General features: G+C 38.5%; 1 protein-coding gene across 4 annotated transcripts in view; it reads right to left on the reverse strand.

The window, feature by feature from the left end:
* Positions 1 to 21,700, reverse strand: part of INSC (INSC spindle orientation adaptor protein) — a 150,301-nt gene that overhangs the window by 19,055 nt on the left and 109,546 nt on the right. For all 4 annotated transcript variants that reach the window (XM_069803762.1, XM_069803764.1, XM_069803763.1 and 1 more), the window contains exons 8-9: positions 5,515 to 5,686; positions 2,653 to 2,831 (exon numbers count right to left, since the gene is read on the reverse strand). In XM_069803762.1, the coding sequence (XP_069659863.1) occupies positions 2,653 to 2,831; positions 5,515 to 5,686 (351 nt within the window). The remainder of the gene's footprint in view (positions 1 to 2,652; positions 2,832 to 5,514; positions 5,687 to 21,700) is intronic.

Below are 21,700 nucleotides of genomic sequence, written 5' to 3' on the forward strand. Positions count from 1 at the left end.
GGAGGGTGATAACTAATCAGTGCTAGCTGTCCTTAGAAAGGCTGTATAGAAGGACATACTGTGACTTTAAGACAAGGTAAAAGAGCACAAATGAAAACAAAACTCACTTTTCTTTTCTTGCATTTCAGCCATCTTTCTCCCATTTTTGGCTTACAGTGAGCAAGCTTCGGTCTATTTTGGCAAATTACAATTTTCTTAAATCAGCGGTAATGCTGAAGTAGTAATGTATTTAGAAATACTGGGTAGTTTTCTATAGGATAATTGTGTTACTTAAACTAAAGCTCTGTATGAGAAACAGGGCATTTAAGTTTGAGGGGCTCTTTTATAATGTCTTATGATAATTAGACCATATTTTGTTGTATTTGCTATGAATCTTATTCTTACTTTGGTTAATTGTTTCAACATTTAGTATAGCTTAATTCTAATTCATCTATTTTATTGGCCAGGACGACTTGATCATTCAGAATGGACATTAGTCCATAAAAACATATTTCCACAGTGGTTGCATATTCCAAAATAAATCCTTGAGTCAAAAAATTTCCAAACTTACTCAACTTTAATCTACATGTCCTTAGGCAAATGTCTACTGGCTGGGACATAATAATATATATAATGGGAAAAGTTAGTAACTATGCTAGGTACCTAAAGGGAATTAAAGTATATATATCAAAAGCCAAAATGGCAATTTAGAATACCCTTATAAAATACAGTATTGTAGTGTTGCTTTTCTCTCTGGCTGAGTGTGTTTTCCTCATTGCAACAACTAGGCACAGAGCAAATTAAAAAGCAAAATATTCCATAAAACTGTCATAATTGGCAGACACACACCAAACACACACGCCCCCCAGAATAATACTGAAACAACTACCCTTTTGAAAGGTGAGCAACCTACTCAAACACACACTTGTTCAGGAATTCTAAGGAAAACCTAAGGCTGTTGCATTACCAAACCCACTTGACTAGTGACATTGACAGCTCTTAAAGAGAAGAGGAGCAGCACTCACAGATTCCACCTGAATACCAGGTGCTCAGTAACGGAAGAACACAAGGTAGGATTTTATAGTCCCCATTGCTGCAGAAATAACAAGGAGTCAGCTCAGAAGCTTACTGCAGCACACCACAGAAAACGTCACACCTTTCTGATCTAGTTTTTCATTCCAAGAGGGAATGCAAGAGGTTATTGGGGATGAAATCTCCTCAATTCTTGGAAGGAAGCCACTCAGTTCTCTGTTCCTCTAGCTAATGAGATGTCCTGCAAGTTGCAAAAGGCCTAGAACTAGTCTCTTACCTAATAAAGTCATACATATTTCTTTAAATGTCTGCCTTCCTCATACAAAGAAGGAGCTTGCTATGCTGCCCACAGAGCAAACTGCAAACTCACAGCTGACAGCAGAATTAAGATGAGGGCATAAATAAATAAGGAAGACAAAAGCATGAAAGCGTACAGGAGGAATAAGAAAAAGAACATAAAGAATTCCACAAATGTAATAATAGTATACAGCCATGTCAAACACGGCAGGTTACTTTCCCCAAAGAGCGATATAGTAATTATGGCTTAACTCCATCTTTTCATAAACACTCTTGAGCTGGAAAACTACTGAGTTCTATTAATATAAGCTAAAGCAGCCCTCATAACCCCTCTAGAACACCAATAATCAGTTTCTAAGGTCCTTTGTGCCTTGATTTCCATGGCCTGGCTCGTGTTGAAGGGTACACTGAGTTTTCTGTGCAGATCCCAAGTCTACCATAAATCATCTTTTGGCTACTTCGGAGATGGGAAGGGGATGGGCTTGTGAGGCCTGAATTACAGACTTTTAGTTATATTCACAATGTCTCATAAACAGATGGAGGTTAACAGAGCTGACTAGCAACCTCCATCCCTTAGTAATAACTACTGAAACCCGCAAGCCTCATACTTGTTACTCTGCTGAGGCAAAATTAATCACTGAGATGCCAAATAAGCAGTGCCTCTGCGGCACCCCATTGCATGGCAGTACCTGAGAGGAACAAAAGTATTCCCTCTGACTTAATCTGTGCATTAGCACAGACCTTTAATTTTCTGTGTTGCTTTACTAAAAAAACTGGTGAAAAAAAAGGGAAATGCAGAAGGACATCAGCAGTATTTGCCAGTAAAACTTGCAAGCCATCTGCCATGTAGTTAGGACTTGATCCAAAGCCCACCGACGTCAATGGGCTGAGGATCAGATCCTTATTCAGCTTTTGGAGCTAATTCATCTTTGAACTGACAATTGTATATTTAGGCTGCAGTCTCCATTTATATCTTACTTGCCTCAAAGCTCTGTCCAGTCAAGTTTTGAATACCTCCAAAGATGGAGATTCCACAGCCTCTCTGGGCCTCTGTGTCACTGTTTGGCCATCTTCATGATGAAAAACAAAATTCTAGTATCTTAGAAATATGGAACTTTGGGTTTGTTTTTGTTTGTTTTCAAAATCACATTAACAGCTGTCCTATTTTATAATGCTCATAATAAAAGGAACAGAAACAGATAGTGAGCCATATAATGAAAAGAACCAAGAACAGAAGACATGAAAGCAACTTAGGTTTGACTATGTCAAAACAGATATAGAGCTGAAACCTGTTGACTTTTACACAAATGTGCTCAGACAGCATCTTGCTGAGAAACCACTCACCTGATCTCTGGAATATGGAGTATCCACTATGTGTTTGTCTGAACATGCTGCTAGAAGAATCTTCATCGCATTTAACTGGAGCAATATTTCACAAGCCATGGTATCAAAGAAAGTAATATTGGCAAGAGCTGCTGAAGCCAGCAGGAAAACTTCACCAGACGAGGCTTCTTGGCACAGTTCTAGGAATGCAGAAAATAAGTTGAAAAAAAGTCATTCCTTCATTGTAAAAAACATGTTTCGGTGTTTCAAAGCAATATTTAAGCATCTGCAACTTGCATTAGTAATTGTAGTATCTAAGATCAAGTTCATAATCATCAAGATAAAAAAACAAACCAAAACAAAGAAAATCATCTTAATTTTGTCAATTATATAATATCATAGAATCGTAGAATCATTTAAGTTGGAAAAGACCTTTAAGATTATTGAGTCCAACCATTAACCTAGCACTGCCAAATGCACCACTAAACCATATCCCTAAGTGCCACATCTACACATCTTTTAAATACCTCCAGGGATGGTGACTCAACCACTTCCCTGGGCAGCCTGTTCCAGTTCTTGATAACCCTTTCAGTGAATATTTTTTTCCTAATATCCAATCTAAATCTCCCCTGGTGCAACTTGAGGCCATCTCCTCTTGTTCCATTCCTTGTTTCTTGGGAGAGTGACTGACACCCACCTCGCTACAACCTCCTTTCAGGTAGTTGTAGAGAGCGATAAGGTCTCTCCTCAGCCTCCTTTTCTCCAGGCTAAACAACCTCAGTTCCCTCAGCCGCTCCTCAGGGGACTTGTTCTCTAGACCCTTCACCAGCTTCATTGCCCTTCTCTGGACACGCTCCAGCACTTCAATGTCTTTCTTGTAGCGAGGGGCCCAAAACTGAACACAGTATTTGAGGTGCGGCCTCACCAGTGCTGAGTACAGGGGGACGATAACTTCCCTTGTCCTGCTGGCCACACCATTCCTGATACAAGCCAGGATGCTATTGGCCTTCTTGGCCACCTGGGCATATGTCACATTGTTATGGTGCTTTATAAGCAATATTAACATTAGGCACCTTCATTTGAACCACAAGAGCGGGGAAAGATGGAAAATACTCACCTGGACACCAAGTGTTTCTAACATTGATCTAATTAATGAGATGGTCTACCTAGTATACCATTCTACAGGGAATATTCCACTGAATGTTGTTCAACATAAATCTTGATATAACTAAATAAAATTAAATACAGGAGTCAGAAGGCTAACAGTAACTGATCCATAAGAGAGTAATTCTGCTATATATCCTATTCTTTAGAACAAGATACATATACATGTGGCCCATCTCTAAACTTATTCCTCTGTAGTCAAAGATCATCCTGCATATTTTCCAGCTTCAGTAAGAAGTGCTGAAGACACAGCTACCTTTTAATTCCTTGCACACATGTATTTTAACTAAGATCTGAATCACCTGGTAATTGGATTTCAGCATGGTTTAAAAATTAAACATATTACAGTAATTCAATTACTGAGTTATAAATATTACAAGGAAACTGGTGTGTGATTACTGAAATGGGTCTTCCAAAGTTATACATGTTCTATTTTTAATGCTCACATTTCTTGGGCAGAGTATATACTACTAAAATTCCTGTGGATCTTAAACAGTGACAATCAGGGAAATGCTCCACTTGCTAGTATCTTCTGGATAGGCTGTTCAGATCGTCCCTTGGCTGTGGTACACTGTAACAACCTGGAAAATCATCTTAAATATTTAAGTCATGTCAGATGCCTCTAGCAGTCTAGCTACAGCAGAACCAAGCTCAGCAGAGGTTAATTCCACCCACTGGATTCAGGGCAGGTTCAGGGCAGAACCTTCAATATTTGTTGCTGGACAGTCTAGTCATCAGGAATAAATTGTTTCCTTGATTTCTGCAGCACTAGTTCTGTTTGGGCATATTGAAGAATGCCTAAATATATCTCAGATAACTCCCAGCCACTGCAGAATTCTCAAGCACTGGCACTACTATACTCTTTTCTTGTTCTATTTAAAAAAAGAAAAAAAAACAAAAAATGCATGAAAATTGAAGGGCTGTAGTTTAACTGTAACAATTGAGCTCAGTATAGAAATATCCAAATGTATTGATCTATTATATATGAGAAATCAAATTAGATGACCCAAACTGTACTTTCTGACATGAGACTCTGGGAAACTGAATTTCCAGATCACAGAGAGGAAGAAAATGCTTGGCTGAAAGCCTCTGGTGTTTGAGAGGGATGGAACACAGTGTCAGAAATAAAAGATTCCTCTCTTTAGAAAGTAATGAGAAATATCATTTTATTTTTCTGAAGTGTCCTCACTGACCCAGGTTAAGGAAAAGCTTGCTGTTACCTTTGCCTCATTTTACCATGGATCAGAGGCCTAGACAAGAAAGACAGATCTTTTATTTTCTTGTAACAGTGTCCATAATTATACTACTGTACTTTTCCTTTGAAGTATCATACTAATGTAGATGCAGTGGTGAGCCTGAGTTCTAGCAAGTTTAGAAAATACAACAGGCATAAAGGTTATCAACTATTAAAAACTGCTCTTTTACAGACAAACATGGGACAAGAGGATACTTTGCTGAGTCTTTCCTGTGCCTGTTATGGTGGAATTTCACACAGATGTTATTTTGACAAATATGCAAAAATTCTATTCAAATATGGACTGGAGTAAAAAATACTATGTAATTACCGAATGCTCTGATTCAGAATTAAAAATTACTGAGTTCCTTTATCTATTACGGAAAAAATGGCAAACATTATTTAGGGAATATTTCTAATGAAAGAGTCCCACCCCAACGTGTTATTTTAACTGGAAAGACTCAGCAGTCCTATAAAGAACTTACTGACAAGTGCTGTTACAATTTCTTCCATATTTTCCAGAAAGCTGCTGAGATGCTGAGTGAACGTGAGATGTGGAGATGTAATCTGTGCAATTACTGCTGCTGCTTCTGCATGAGTTGCTTCAGAATGGCTGTTATCGGTAAGAATGTCAGCCAGGCACAGTATCCCATCAACCTATGGAAAAACAATAGGTATAGCTTGGAAATACTCCAGGAAATACTTTTGCAACCAAAGATGGGTTTACAGTTCTCTTTTCTTGGCTGTGGCTAAAGTACTCAGTTTATTTTTTAAAATTACTTAAACTTGGTGGCATTTATGACATAAGAAGTTTCAATTTAGCAAATACAAATGAGTTCAGCATGAAAGTTTGTTGACTAGCAAAGTCTTGCATTTTCTTCTCCCTTAATGTTTCTGCTGAATTCATTTTGGTCAAACAAAGAAGTCTTTTCTGACAGACATCTCTAGTTAAACATTAATCCAAAAATAAGCTCTGATAAGCAAATGCTAACTGCTACTATGCCACAGCCTCATTTAAGCTCTTGTCTGAATGTGTCACACTGGAAAACTTGAGCCTGAGCGTGCAGTAAGTTCTTCGCAGACATATTTTTTTGCCACTTTTTTCTGAACTTGCCACAAAGCCAATGCAGGGTCAAAAAATACTATTAAGGAGAGACCCTGACCAAACCACACCTGATGAGCTTGCACAGCTCTCACGTTAAAGCTAGGTCCGTATACCCCTTGCTTACTTGGAAGGGAAACAGAGATATGAGTAAAATGTACATAGGTTTATGCTTTTAGAGTGCCTGAAGCGTTCTGAACTCATTCCTTCCACAGTTTAGGCAGATACATCATATACGCACACCTTGCTCTGGATTACAGGAGACTCATTGACACAAGGAAAGTCTGCAACTGAGCATAGCCAATGGGATGGCTTAAACTGCAGAAACATATCAGCTGTTAACAACCAAACCCAGCAAAGGAAGGTTCTCTGTAGACAAGGACATAATCTGTGAACTTCCAAATTAACAGGACTATGTTTCTTCCACTGTTTAACATACCCTGAATAATTCATCAAGTTGTCAAGTAGGTAGGTAGATGTGCTTAGAAGGGACAGAGCATGAAGAATTATGTAATTAATTATGGACATGTTTATGTCAAATTCACATAAATTCACTAATTATAATCTTTATATGAATAAAACTAATGTAACTATAGGGATAGTTTACAAATGATCAGAGCTTTTACAAACTTCACAGAGTAAATGTTTTAAAAACTGCCCTTATTTATTTATTTATTTGAAGTTCTGAAAAAGTGTGGTGTCAATTCCCTTACATGTTGCTTGGACACTTTATAGATACAAAGAGGAGTTATAAAGCTTAGCACTGAAATAAACTTTAACAGTCAAACAAAAACAAACCCACGTTTATGTTGTACATTCACCAAGACTCTTTCTTAGGTCTGTTGTTCAGACTGCATTCTTTGTCTATTCAAAATTTCCTCAGAGCATGCACATTAAGTCCTATCCATTATCTCCACGAAGGGTATTTAGCAAATCTCTTATTCACATTTTTGTTATTTATTAATACAGAATGTTGAGTTATCTTAATTACTTATCCTGCAATAGGCATGAATTAAATTATTTGATAAGCACTGACAGTTACTGTATTTTACAAGAAAAGCTCTCAGATTGATGGGAGCAAAAATTACCCTCTGGAAGATCATTCATTGGGATGCACTTTTTAATAGGCAGTAGACTATATCATTGGAACTCTAATAACATAGATAAATACAAAAGAAATTATATCTCTATTTTTCCTCAGATTACAAATGGGATTTAGTATAGAAGCTCAAGTACTGGCAAGAAGAGGAAGAATAAATTTTCAACATTAAACTTTTTCTTGACAAGCTTTCAACATGAATCTACCTACAGCAAAATATTTCCTCCTAGTTATGGCAGAATTCTACAGCTTGAAACAGCGGATTCACATAATTCACTTGGCTTCAAGGTATATTAATAGATCTCAGTGTCAAGAATTAATATATGTCCTCACAAGATGATTTAGTAGCCAAAGTGTGCTAGACAATATCATATGCAAAAACCCCCAACTTTGTCACCTTGAAACCTCCCCAGATCACACCTTGTCTGGGGTCCGAAGGATGCTAATAACAACAGTCAGTATAAAAAGTTAAATATATTCCAAGGCATTAAAAAAATACTTCACAAGAAACTTCTTCTAAGATCTGGTAACAGGATACAGCACTCTTCAGCTCTAAATTTACTGGTTAAAATTCGCCTGGCCAACTCTTATTCAATGACCTTGACAAAATGACTTTAGAGTAGTTTTATGCTATTTCAGAACAAGTAATGGCTTATGAACAACAGGTACAAACACATTGTTAGATTTTTCCATCACCACTGATTGTTTATATCTACACTATAAAATATAAGCTTCTAACAATACAGGGCTGTACTTAACTTTTAAATTACATCTTTGATTTTTGTATTTGCTAAGTAATTGTTTTTGGAAATTGGGAGTTGTTGAATTGTAAATAGAAGTGGATATATGTTTTTATTCAGCATAAAGGTAAAATACATATTTTGGGTCCATGAAAGCCAGCACTAGTGAGTTTCCCTTCTATTCAGAATCATGTAAAATACTAACAAATTCAGCCTAAAATTTGCTCTGTACACTTTCGTCTTCCATCTTAAATATAGAAAATAAAATAATTCTACTTCAGCAGGCAACCCCATTTATAAGTGTCTACCAATAAATTTTAAAATGACAGGGGAACAATCTAATAAAAGCACTTTAACATCGAAAAAGAAATTGCTGCTCAAAGCATTTTTATAATTAGCTTTCACACTGAAAGGAACTTTGGATGGCTGCCCTGTTTTCTGTTTAATTTTGGTGAAGTAATCAGCTAAACGTCAAATCTGTTCATCACCTTGGCAATACAAAAGAACCAGTTAGCCAGACAATGCAAACAAATGAATTCCATGAATGCAACAAGATGCTGTGGAGGCCCTGCATTTGAGGAATGGCGTTCAGTAAATGCTTGATCACTAATATTTTAATATTGATAACTGGAAAAATGCCAGGAACTTACATCCTTATGAGTATAGCCCTGTTATAGAAACTTAATCCAAGTGACAAAATAAATGCCTGACCGCTTTGCTGCATAGATCAGGTCTTCTGAAAGGAAATAATTTCTTTTCTCTGCAATAGGAATGAATGAGTTCTGGGGCAGACCTCTTCTTTCTTCAGTATACCTGTTCTTCCTCCTAAATATATTAAATAAAACTAGGCATCTGTTAAAGATACCAATACAGAGCTTGGGATGAAGTGCATTAATGACTTCATGATTTGAAATATTACACACAACAACAGTCTTAACTCTCTGCTTTCCACAAGGAGGTTCAAGGCAGGCTTACCATGCCACTCTGGCAACCAAGACCCATTGCTTTCTTTTTAATAATGTCTCTCTTCATTTGTATAAAATGCTGCTGAAGGTCTTTTCTCATACTATGACTTTCTCTAACATTCCTGTTTGCCCACTCTTAACATTCAGGCGATCACTACATATTGGTAAACTTTCTCAAAGGTTTTTTTCAAGTTCTCTATATTGATCTCCCAAGTCATCTTGCTGATATTGGAAAGCCTTACAGGCTATCAGCTGATTTCCCACTGGCAAATCCATGGATAACACTATCAGCCTACAGCTGGGTGCTTCTGGTAAACAGCACCAGCAGGTTCCAAAGCAGTTTTAAAGGAAGAATGGAAGGGAGATGTTGAGATCCAGGTATAAGATAGCAAATGTGGAAACAAAATCACAAAGGGGATCACCTCTTAAACATTGTCTCAACCTTCCCAGGAGGGAAGAGGAAAATTTCAAAAGCAGCAGCTGCATCAGTCAAGAACTGACAGGTCAGTGTTCTTTTTGTTTTATCCTTTCACACTCACACATGCTGTGATTGAAGCGAGGACGGGTTAACTATATAGGTGAAGACATGAACATTAGCAGACTAAATAGCAAATGCATAGCTGGATGAAAAACCAAACACATTAAAATTTATGGGATGAGGAAGAGGGCAACAGAGAAGGAAGGAAAAATTAACATGTTCAGAAAATGTTTGAATCTCCTGCTCAGCATTCTTTGAACACAATCTACTTCACTCCCCGGACCATCACATGAACTATGCAGTCACTTCACTATTCTGCAACTCCATTGAAAATGTCATCCAGCAGAATTCATATACTGTTATTTTGATGACTTTTTACTCATGAAATGAATTCCTGATCATCAAGGCTCAGGTATATCCTATGTCAATTTCTGTAACTTATTCTGCACCTGTAGAAGGCCTACAAGTCTTGTTTAATTTCTATGTTGAAAGAAAGGAAGGGAAAAGGACAAAGGTATTCTACCTTGCACACAATGATCTTTCATATTTGAACAGTTGCCCTGCCAAGTGCTCAGCAGATAAAAACTGCCTTAGCTCCACTGAGAACTGTGCTGATTTAGACCAGATGAAGATTTGGTCAGCTATTTTTAAAGTGAGATGATATATTAATAGAGTGATGCCATTAAAATGTTCACAAATGCTATTCCAAGTAATCAAAGCTACTGCAGCAATTCCATGGTAGCAGCAGTGACCAGTGAACAGAACTGTAGTGACTTTTATAACTACTGCTGTACTACAGTGGCCATGGGACCTAATTTATAAGCCACGTTGTATACTCTACAGAATAGTGTGAGGCTGAATAAAGGTTGAATGGTTCCCAGCTCAGTAGCTTTAAAACTGCTGGCAATAACCTTAGATTTGTATCTAAATTGGCTGTGAGTGGGTGCTTTAGTTCATGGCAACTTCAACCGAAGCTTCCCTTTTAAACTTCTCTCCTTCAGAATGTGGTCAAGCTAATTAAGAGGTATTTGTTCTTCCTCGTATTTAGCCATGAAGGGGCAGTGTGAAGATGATCTGATCTATATGAGGAATATTGTTATATTGCGTGAAAAAAATATATCTCAACCTTCTCTCTCAAAAAAAAAGGGGAGATAGTTGGCTGCATCAGCTTGAAGGATACATCAAATGTGGCAATGCCTCAGTAGCAACCTTGCAGCCATGCTGCAGGAAGAAACAAACTGCAGAGCAAGACGAATTAACAAGTTCCTTATTCTGAGCTGACTAGGAGTGAAAGGATAAACAGTAGGTAAACCTTTTCTCCCTACAAAACCTAGGGAAAGCAGTCAAGTAGTCACCTCACAGTGCGTGTTCTTTGGCACCCAGAGATGCTCTAAGCTTGTTGCAGATAAAAAGTACAACTGTTTATCAAAGAGTTAATAGAGAATAAGTCATTTTACAGAAAGGATGGACAAGATCAATAAGATCGACATCCACACTTCTCTCTTGTCTTTGCTTCAAGGATAAGGGAATAGCTGGCTTTGAGCTCCCTCAATTTTGAAGACTGATATGAAGGGTAAGACAGTCTTTTAAAGTTTTATTTCTGTAGATGATAAAAGAAACTGGGAACTGTGCTGCTATTAGCCTAGCAGCTCACATATTCCCACTGCCATAAATCACAGCTTACATTGCTTCACACTACCCTCTACAAACATAGGTGAACCACTCAAGGATACATTCAACTTTCCTCATCTACTCCTCACATGCCTCCAATGCTACATGATAGCTGCTGAGTCGCTACAAAGGGCAGAAGGAGAAGAAGACAGCAAAGGAATTCACTTGCAGTTATGTAAAACTCTATAGTATAGATCCTTCTACTCAACCACTGTTGGTGTTTATAGAACTGGGATGCATTGATAAAACAGAAGGAAAACTACTGAGCACAAATGAGTATGGTGGCTTGGAAAAAAGACATTTGCAATGGCCTTTGTACTCAGCATTTGTTACATTCTCTTTCTCCTGTCCTGTCACAAATAAAAGACAATCACAATAATGACTATGTTATCTGTAATCTCAGGAGCATACAAGAATAGGGGAGAACTATTTGTGTTCACATATGATAAAGTTAGAGATAAAATTCTTCAAGTTACATGACACATGACAGAAGCCAAAGGTTTCTCAGATTCTTTTGCCTTACATTTTGGAGGGCTGGATATACTGGCTTGTTTTTACATTGCAGGAAATCTATCCCTATTTGTAGGATTTTCTTGATATTTGCATTACAAATTCCAGAAAGTACATGCTTGTTTCTTTTAAATAATGGATAAGGCTTTATATATTATACTTTGGGGCCTGAATTTCATTAAAATGAAGCCACACGGACACAAAAAGGACTTGGCAACAAGATGAGAGGAACTGTCATGTGTTATATAAGAATGCTGAACAAGATACTGGGACCTGAAGTCTGAGTTAGGGAAAGACCATATATTAGTAGTTTTCACATAGCCCTCATTTTTATTTACCCTGGGGGATCATAGTCTGAGAAGAAGAAAAAAAAAAAACACCTCAACTATTCCTATAAACAAACAGGGGCTCCAGGGTTATGCATAACAGGGCACTCCAGAAAATGAGATGTGCTCACTGAAAAAAACATGCTCCGATCATCTAGTTTTAAATAAATAATGTCACAGACACTTCATTGCATGAGGGCATATTCTGAAACACCTGGTATCTGGCATTTAAAAACAAGAACACTCTTTCAACGTGTTTGATTACTTTGTGTCATTTAGGTTTTGGTGTGACACCATGGATTTTATTTTCAAGAAGTGTCTGTTAGTGTACCTCTTCATGAGAAAAAAAAAAATCCCATGCACACCACATTTTTAGAGGACCCTCTTCATCTATTACAATAATGAGAAAGTGCCTCTATCCAAAAAGAGCAGCATGGAGGTCATAGACAGAGAATCAGTCATTATCAACTAATCTAACTCTTCACAGTGTCTTTCTTCTCTCAGGAAAAGTATCTGATAATCTTCCTGCTAGAATTCTGGATGTGTTTAAGTCAATACTTTCAAATCTTAACATGATTATGCTAAAGACTTAATAAAAGAGCTTATTATTATTAATTATTACTGTAATTTCACATACAACTTCTCTCATCAGATTAAAATTCTTGAACAGGTCATTTTACCATGAAGTTAGAAACAAACATAACCCTACCCTATGCTCAAAGTGTGACAATGAAAACACCACAGCAGAAAGTAGAGAGTTACATTAGAAAGGTAGAGAGAATGAATGAGCAATGGAGATAGCACAGGATGTCACTTTTTTTACTGTTACTTTAAATATGATATTCTGCAAATGCATTCAGAAACAGATCCTTATGTAAACAATTTTCCTGCAAATATTCCTCATTTGAACAGTGTCAGTCGGTTTAGCCTAAAAGATATCCAGTCTCTGAAATACAAGGCCTCTACAGTATTTGAATCACAGGTACACTAATTAAACACACCATAACAGTAGGACATTTATCTAATAGAATGCATTAAATATATACAGCAACTTGTTCAGAAAATATGTTTTTATGTCTAAATTCACATAATTGCCAAAACTGACTCAGTGCTTCACCCATGTTGTTCTTTCTAAAACTTTTTGTTGCTTTTAAGAAAAGCACTACGAGGCATTAAGCGTTAATATAATTGTTTGCTACATTCATTGCGTCACAATGGCTGTTCAATTATTTTAATAAATTAATTTAAATAAGTTAGCTCCAGAACCGACCTTGTACGTGCCAGATTTTTATTGGCAGAGAATTTTTACAAGCAAGTTATAGAGCTTTATGATAGCCATTTATAATGAAAACACTCACAGCACTTTAGCTATAAAACTTTTAGTGAGCAACTCAATAAGAGTCCATTCGTGTTGTAATAACAACAGAGGAAATTGCTACCCTTATTCAAACAAGAATTTAAAAAAAGTAAAAAAGTAGCATTTTTCATCTGGTGAAAATTGATGGAACTTCACTGGCTGCAGCAGGCTCAAGCTATTTGGTCCTAAGATTCGTCTCCTGACAGGAAAATCTCCTTGGGTCTCCTACAAACATTGATTTATTTCTATGACTGCAGTGGCAATAAAATAATTTCAGAATTGCTTTAAGCATAAGAATTTCAAGTTTAAGATCAGCTGTTTGCATGGAATCTTTATGAGCAGTCAGAGGTCTACTATGAGCCATCAGGTAAAATGATCTCATAGGTTTTTCTCTCCATTAACACCTCCCAGTGCTGCTCTTTGGTCAAATATAGTTGCTATATTTATTCTGTATTAGAAGAAATAAGGACAATACTAAGAGGCTGAGAAAATGGAATATTTTTACAAGCTGAATTTTGATTTTTCTTCTACTCAATATTGTTTGCTGCCTTACCAGGTCTCAACATAAATAAGCATCTTTATCAAGGATAACAAACATAAATATTTAAAGTTAAGCTACTGTTTGAATGCTGCATTGAAGGAGGAACAAAACCACAAATTTGGTTACACTTTCAATAGAGATTATTTTTGCAGCAAGCAAAGATAGCTACAACATAGCACTGTGATACAGGGGCAGTTGCAATTTGCATTCAAAATCATATTTGCAAGTCACGCTTAATTTCATAAACTGATCTCACATCAGAAAACCATGTCAGAACTCACTGAAATTGAATTTATGTAGTGAGAAGATTTCAGCTTCAATAGCCCAGGATCTTCTCCAGTTATTTTAGATGGAAAAATGTGTAAGCATTATGTTATGGCAAAGATAAAATCTCAACTTGCCATATTTTAGCTAAGAATCTGCATAGATCTGGGAAAACAAGCATGTTATTGAGGAAAGTCCCAAATACTGTTCTGATTGTGTCATTCAGTCACTGCCTGTTTTTCTAATAGTGTCCCTAATCTATGAGCCAGTTTGTTCACTCATAGAATAATACTCACAAAAGATGTTATGACAGAAGGAACCTAACAACTAGCAAGTACTAAATATTAGAATTCCCCAGTAACACTCAAGGTTCACTTCACATAAGCAGTAAAAACTCTCATTCCATATTCCAAACCAACCTAATCCTCCTGATCTGTAAAGCCCAAGTCTGGGCCAGACATCTGACGTGATCAGGCTTTATTCTGCCACCTGCCAGTCCATAAATAACACAAGAAGAGCCACGGCAGCTCTCCACAGAATGGTACAGGGCTTCCCCTGGCTCCAGGAGAGGCTCCCAGGATTGGGACCTATACTCTTCTGTTTCAGAGGGGAGCAGAGATAACGTCATGGGACATCTAGAAGAGATACTAGAAAAGTGTGACAACTGAAAAAAAGGGGTATAAACACCTCACTCTGAAATCAGAACTACCAAACCCTTGCGGCCAAAGAACGTAACTTTAGATCAAAGTATATCAAACTTCTAAAAAGAGTTTAAGTTCTGTTGAAGATCAAAGAGTCTGGGAGAAAGAAAATGCTGTTCTGAAGGACAGTACCTTGCTAGACACTAGAATGAAACAGTGGCTTACTGGATTATCTCCTGAGATTTGCTTACACTGCACTCTCCTTTTCTAACAGCACTAACAAACAGAATAAATGTCATAGAGTCATAGAGTCATTTAGGTTGGAAAAGACCTTCAAGATCATCGAGTCCAACCATCATCCATGCCCAGTAAACCATCTTCTGGAGTACCCTGTCTATGCACTTTTTGAATACCTCCAGGGATGGTGACTCAACCACTTCCCTGGGCAGCCTATTCCAATGTTTGATAACCCTCTCAGTAAAGAAATTTTTCCTTGCCACAACTTGAGGCCATTTCCTCTCGTCCTATCTCCGGCCACCTGACAGAAGAGACCAGCACCCACCTCGCTACAACCCCCCTTCAGGCAGTTACAGAGAGCGATAAGGTCTCCCCTCAGCCTCCTCTTCTCCAGGCTAAACAGCCCCAGCTCCCTCAGCCGCTCCTCATCAGACTTATGCTCCAGGTACTTCACTGTATTCGTTGCCCTTCTCTGGACACGCTCCAGCACCTCAATGTCTTTCCTGTAGTGAGGGGCCCAAAACTGGACACAGTACTCAAGGTGCAGCTTCACCAGTGTTGAGTACAGGGGAACAACCACCTCCCTGCTCCTGCTGGCCACACTATTTCTGATGCAGGCCAGGATGCCATTGGCCTTCTTGGCCACCTGGGCACACTGCTGGCTCATATTCAGCCAGCTGTCAACCAGCACCCCCAGGTCTTTCTCTGCCAGGCAGCTTTCCAGCCACTCTTCCCCAAGCCTGTAGCGCTGCATGGGGTTGCCATGACAGAAGTGCAGGACCCGGCACTTGGCCTTGTTGAACTTCATACGATTGGCCTCAGCCCATCGATCCAGCCTGTCCAGATCTCTCTGTAGAGCCTCCCTACCCTCAAGCAGATCGACCTGCCTCCCAACTTGGTGTCATCTGCAAACTTGCTGAGGGTGCACTCGATCCCCTCATCCAGATCATTGATAAAGATATTAAACAGAACCGGCCCCAACACCGAGCCCTGGGGAACACCACTTGTGACCCGCTGCCAACCGGATTTCACCCCATTTGCCACAACCCTCTGGGCTCGTCCATCCAGCCAGTTTTTCACCCAGCAAAGAGTACACTTGTCCAAGCTATGAGACACCAGCTTCCCAAGGAGTATGCCATGAGAGACAGTGTCAAAGGCCTTGCTGAAGGTGAGGTAGATAACATCCACAGACTTTCCCTCATCCACTAGGCGGGTCACCTGGTCACCTGCAGGAGATCAGGTTGGTCAAGCAGGACCTGCCTTTCATAAACCCATGCCGACTGGGCCCATCTGCTTGGGAATCTATTTTGGAATAATTCAGATTGTAAATAAAATATTAAAACAGAAATATTTTTACAACATTTCAGCTCTACAGCTGACGAAGAACAAAAGGAAGAAATAATTGTGAACATGTCTCTATTTATATTAGGATTGGAAACTCTTTCAGCCACCTCTTACAGCACAGCTGTGTTCAGCTTCATTGGGCAGCAGGTAGAGCCCAGGTCACATTCTTCTCACCCATGGGAAAGTGTTGCAACAAGCCTGAGCTAGCACTGTAAGCAATGATAGCAAATGCTAGGGAAAAGCCAGTACAAAGTCTGTGTTATATCACTCCCACTATTTTTTCCCAGAGATTAATTCAGCGTAGTTTTTAAATTTACTTTGACTGATGTCTGATTAAGAAGGTGAGCTATACAAAATAAGACTCAATATAAATCAATTATGCCAAATTCAAAGCCAACAAGGATCCTGGCGGGGGGGAAGAACAATCAGTGCAAATAATTTTTAAAAATAACCCACACATTTTAACATTTTATTCTTGCTTATCACTAGATTAGTAGCCTCCAAACAGAAAGTTCAGGCCAATATCTCTTACACATTTTCTTTTGCTCTCCACGTGTAACTTAGAAGAAGAGATGTTCTAGTAAAGATCATCCAAAACTTTGTCTTGGACTGAGTCTCTGGTGTGCTAAGAACCACTGTCTCTGTCACTTTCCATGAACGAAGAGCATGCTACAGGCTTAGTTTCACATTAAATGTGTGAAATGTGCCTTGCAATTCAGACACATTAATCATACAACAAACACAAGTCTTATCGTTCCCCAGTGAAGTTAGGGCCATCAATAAAAGTCTTTCCACAGGATCAAGACCTAGTTGAGCTAAGAACTGTTCCACATCCCATATTGTACCAAATTTCGCTCTAGGTCTTTACTGTTAGGAATATTCTCAGACTGCCTAGACACCTAGATGTTCTGTTCACAGTGTCTGCTCTAAAGTTCTGTTTAATAATCTAAATAAGAGTTGTTACATTGAACAAGTGGGCTTTTTTTCCCAAATATTTATAGAATTGTCAGTTCTTGAAGAGACTCTGTGTGTGTATGTGTGTGTATATACAATAGTTAGCATCATAGGGTTTTGGTCTGTGACTATGCTTTTTTTCTGATACCCAAATCAAATACCAATAGCATTTGTTTCCATATTGTTCCACATCAAAATAATTTCCATACTGCCAAAAGCAAAGATAGCAGCAACACTGTTGGAGTACTCTAATTAAATGCTTTCACTCAACGCCTTCTAGCATTTCTTCCTGAAAGCCTATGGACAAGTTTGTCACAACAATGGGACATTTTGTTAATTGTAAGATCTATTAAATATCAGTACATTTACTAGATGTGTCTTCACAGTCTCCCAAAAGCTAGGTTACCATTCACCTGTACATGGTATTGCCCTTGAATATATACACATCTTAAATGAGTTTCCACCTTGCTTTTCTTTCCTGGCACTCTTATGTCATTCTTGGAGGTTACAATGACTGGTTGACAATTTTAGAGAGTACAACTTTTACATTTAACGTTCAGACCCCAAAGAAAACGTTTATGTTTATAACAGCACTCAGACTTCAGCAGAGCAATGTAGAGGGTTTTTTTCAAAGTCTTTTTCTAAAACACTTTTAAAACTGCTTTGTAAAGCATCTTTTATCGTGCAACCAGGGAATTTTAGAAGCAACACATTTGCTTCTAATTAACTGTTGATTTTCACTCAGATCTTCTCAAAATCCAAAAATCCATTCACCATGAACTCTGGAAATTCATTAGTCACATCAATGAACAAAGGTGCCTTTATAGCAAAGCAGATCCAAACTACCTTCTAGATGGTCCTTGCCACAGCAGAAAGCTAAGGTTTCCTACTCCTTATGCACAAAGCCTGCTGGGTGTCTCTTTTTTGTCTCCATTGCCAGCTATTGCAGACTAGTTGCCCAGCTGCAACAGAGATATTGGCTGGGCTTTTATTGACACCTATGGCTTAGATCCTTGGTTGTCTTACTGAAGAGCATCATTAACCAGAGGCAAAATACAGAAGTCTTTACAAACCAAGATGATTGGCCAAGGTAAGTGCAAGACAGTACCTACTCCAAAGCCTGAAGGATTTTAAAGGAAAGTGCAGTTGTGTTTCTGTTCAGAACAGCGGCCACAAACCATTCTGCTTAACAAAAAAAAAGCTGGGGGGGGGGGGGGAGAAGTCTAATCAGTCATCTTTTAATGAGCTTGAACAACTAATCTTTCTTAATTCAATTGTAAGTCTTAATCCATGTTACTGAAAAGGTCTTTGATTGTTGTATCCTTTCCTCTCTCTCTCTCTCTCTGTTATTTTCTCTTTCCTGCAACTCTAAAATGCCATTTATTGGTATAGGCCTACCCTGACTGGCTTCTTTTTAGGATCAGAAGTCAGCACTCATAGCTTTCTTTAAAAATTAAGAGGGAAAAGGAAAGAAAAAAGCCAGCATCATCTCTACTTAAAATTACTTCCTTTTCCATTACCAGTTTCAGCAATTGCCATACATTGTGTCTTTTTTTTTTTCCTGTGAGAAAAATCAATTGTAATGACATGAGTATGTCTCAATTGCCTGTCCTTTTTGGGGATTAAAGTCTTCATCTGATTAATTGGACTCCTCTGTCCTAATGCCTTCTCCAATGCCCTAGGTCCTAGGTGCCTTACCTTCTTCATACATTTTGTGGCAAGTCCTTTATTTTGACTAGTTCATACAAGACAGAAATCCTTCTAGCAGAGAAGTGGTAAAACTGTGCCAAAAGTTAGATGCAAGTGTGTTATTTCATGTTTAAAGGAGTTTGAAGGGAAGATGAACCAAAGGGGAACAGCACACAGAACTTTTACTTAGAGTAACATCAGTATTGCTTGCAATACAAGTTAAATAGCAAAGCTAGTACAGGAGAGGTGTAAGGTCTGCTTCTCAACATAATCTGACACAGAAGCACAGAAGTGTCATGGGCTGGGGAATTCAAACACTGCTAGTTCCCTGGGGCACAATTCCTCAAAAATCCTCTTCTGAGTAAGGGGAAAAGCAATTTGTTACGGCCTTTAAACACATACAATAAATTCCTCTAACAGGAGCAGGAAGTCAGGAGACATATGGCTTCATCCATTAATATTTCCTAGGTGAGATCCTGTGACTTGTAACCCAGTTCTTCTTCCATGATACAGGATGAGATGGGAGGAATCTTTAGTGAATAACAAAAAAGGTGTCTTATGCCTTTTAATAATTTTGCTCAGCACAAATCAAGTATCTAGCTCAAAAATAAATTGCAAACATATTCTAACAGCTCTGATTTGCCTTCCCTTTCATTATAATTCCTTCCTCAACTTAGACAGTAGTACAACATCATGTTTGGATCAGCCATGAAGTTCATATCACACATTTGAGGCAGCTTCTTACTCTTGAGTGATTTAATTTTGCTCTCACACGCTGGGCTATAAAATGAAGATTAAAACCTACTTACCTACCACCACATAATGCTTGGATAAATGCCATTGTAATGATGCTACCTATTATCATTAAAATAAGCAGCCATTTCTCCAGAAATTATGAGGCCATGTCTTACACTGAATAGTAACTTAATCAACAGAAAGTCCTGGTGACTTAATGGGATCACTTGCAAAATATAATACTGCAACAGTGACAGAGCATGCACTTAATAAGCAGCCTCTTCTGCCTAATGACTTTTGCACCTATGGAAACAATTCCAAAGTGTGTAAATAAACTGGTCCAACTATCATTATCCCTTTCTTAAACTCTTTCTTGACTGCAAAACAACAGTTACTTGAACATGCTTTCCTGCATCCACTTCTCCTTGCAGATCTAAAATAATTTCAGCATGGCCAAAATGCCAAAGCATCCAGTGCTTACAATAAAATGTTAAAACAAATGCAGAAAAAGAGGGGTAGAGGATACTAAACCAATTGAAGATGAAAATTTTCTAGGAACTCAGATCATCATCCTCATTAATCACTTTTTTCTGATAATATCAGACACTGAGTAAGCATGCAACCTGGCACTGAAATCCAAGCTCAATAGCACGAGGTACACAGGAACAATTATTCTAATTCATTCAGTTCTCTTTGACACTACAAGTTAGTTACTCCCAAATCCCTGTTCACTACAACTATTTGCCATACGTAACTCCTCAGAAAAAAATAAACAGAAGATGACACATATAGCCTCGTTCCCCATGGAGCAGCATGTTGACCAGCCTCATAGTAAATAATGTATTCTTTAGAGAAATCTGATGTTCCATGCATATTGTAACATAGCGAGGACTCCACGTTAGGGGGGTTGATCTGCTTACAGCTTATTATTAATGTCTGTTTATTTTTGGTGGTGTTACTGTTAGCATTGCCTGAATTTAAAACATTAAAATATGCTCCCTAAAGACTTCCTTCCCACCTACGTGACACACGTCTGGCATTCCTCCTGTTCTCACTCCTCTCTCACACACCTTACAGCCTATTCAGACTATTGCATCTAAGCCCAGACTACAACTGAATCAGGAGCCATGCTTTCCTTCTGTTCCTTTCCCCTTGCCCCCAGGCATACATGCTGCTCTTCACTTTCTCTCCAAGTTTTTGAGGCTGATGCTGTCGCTATGCAAGCAGCACTTTCAGGGCAGTAGGATTAGACGGCATTTTTCTTCCACTCCCCAGGATGCTCTTGCATTAGGTGTTGCTTAAGGTTTTTGAATTAATGCAGCTAAAGCAGAGAGTCTGTCCTGTAGGAAAAAGGTCCTCACGCTGTCCAGAGTTTGTTGTGAATAGATAAGATAAATGCTCAGACAGCCTAACCTTTTCAAATTATAAGCCCGGCTGGCAGGTAAGAGTTCTTGATTTAGGAGAACACTTAAGTTGTGCATAGCTTTGGTCCTCATAGACCTACGTTCCCGAATCAGCGCCTGCAGTCCTAAACTCGGGATAGATTTGGGCAAGCCTGACCCAGCAGCAACAGAAACTTTGCTGTAATTCCAGCCTCCACTGGGTGCCACTATTGCATAACGCAATGCGTGGGTTACACTGCATGAGTCAACGAATTGGCAAAATTATTTTCACCTTGCACTTCACTCTCATGAAGTTTTCAAACCATATTCAGAGAGTTATCGCTCAATTTTTATGTCCTTAAAATGCCATATGATAATCCTTTTAGAGACAGAAGTACAAGGAGGATTTAATTCCTCCTAGATCACTACAGCAAAAAGGCTCAAGTGCAGAAGTGCCCAGATTCTTTCCTAATTTTGTACTTGAATTGGCCTTTTAGCCCCACGAGTGGGTCTGTTCCTCCATGCTGACTGATAATCAACTTAGCACCCTATGTTGACTTATCTTTTTTGACTTCTGAAGGGACAATAACCACATGGCTCTGAGCAACCTGCTCTAGTTGAAGATGTCCCTGCTCA

The sequence above is a fragment of the Haliaeetus albicilla genome, chromosome 16 (assembly GCF_947461875.1).
Source record: "Haliaeetus albicilla chromosome 16, bHalAlb1.1, whole genome shotgun sequence".
In the NCBI taxonomy this organism is placed as follows: Eukaryota; Metazoa; Chordata; class Aves; order Accipitriformes; family Accipitridae; genus Haliaeetus; species Haliaeetus albicilla.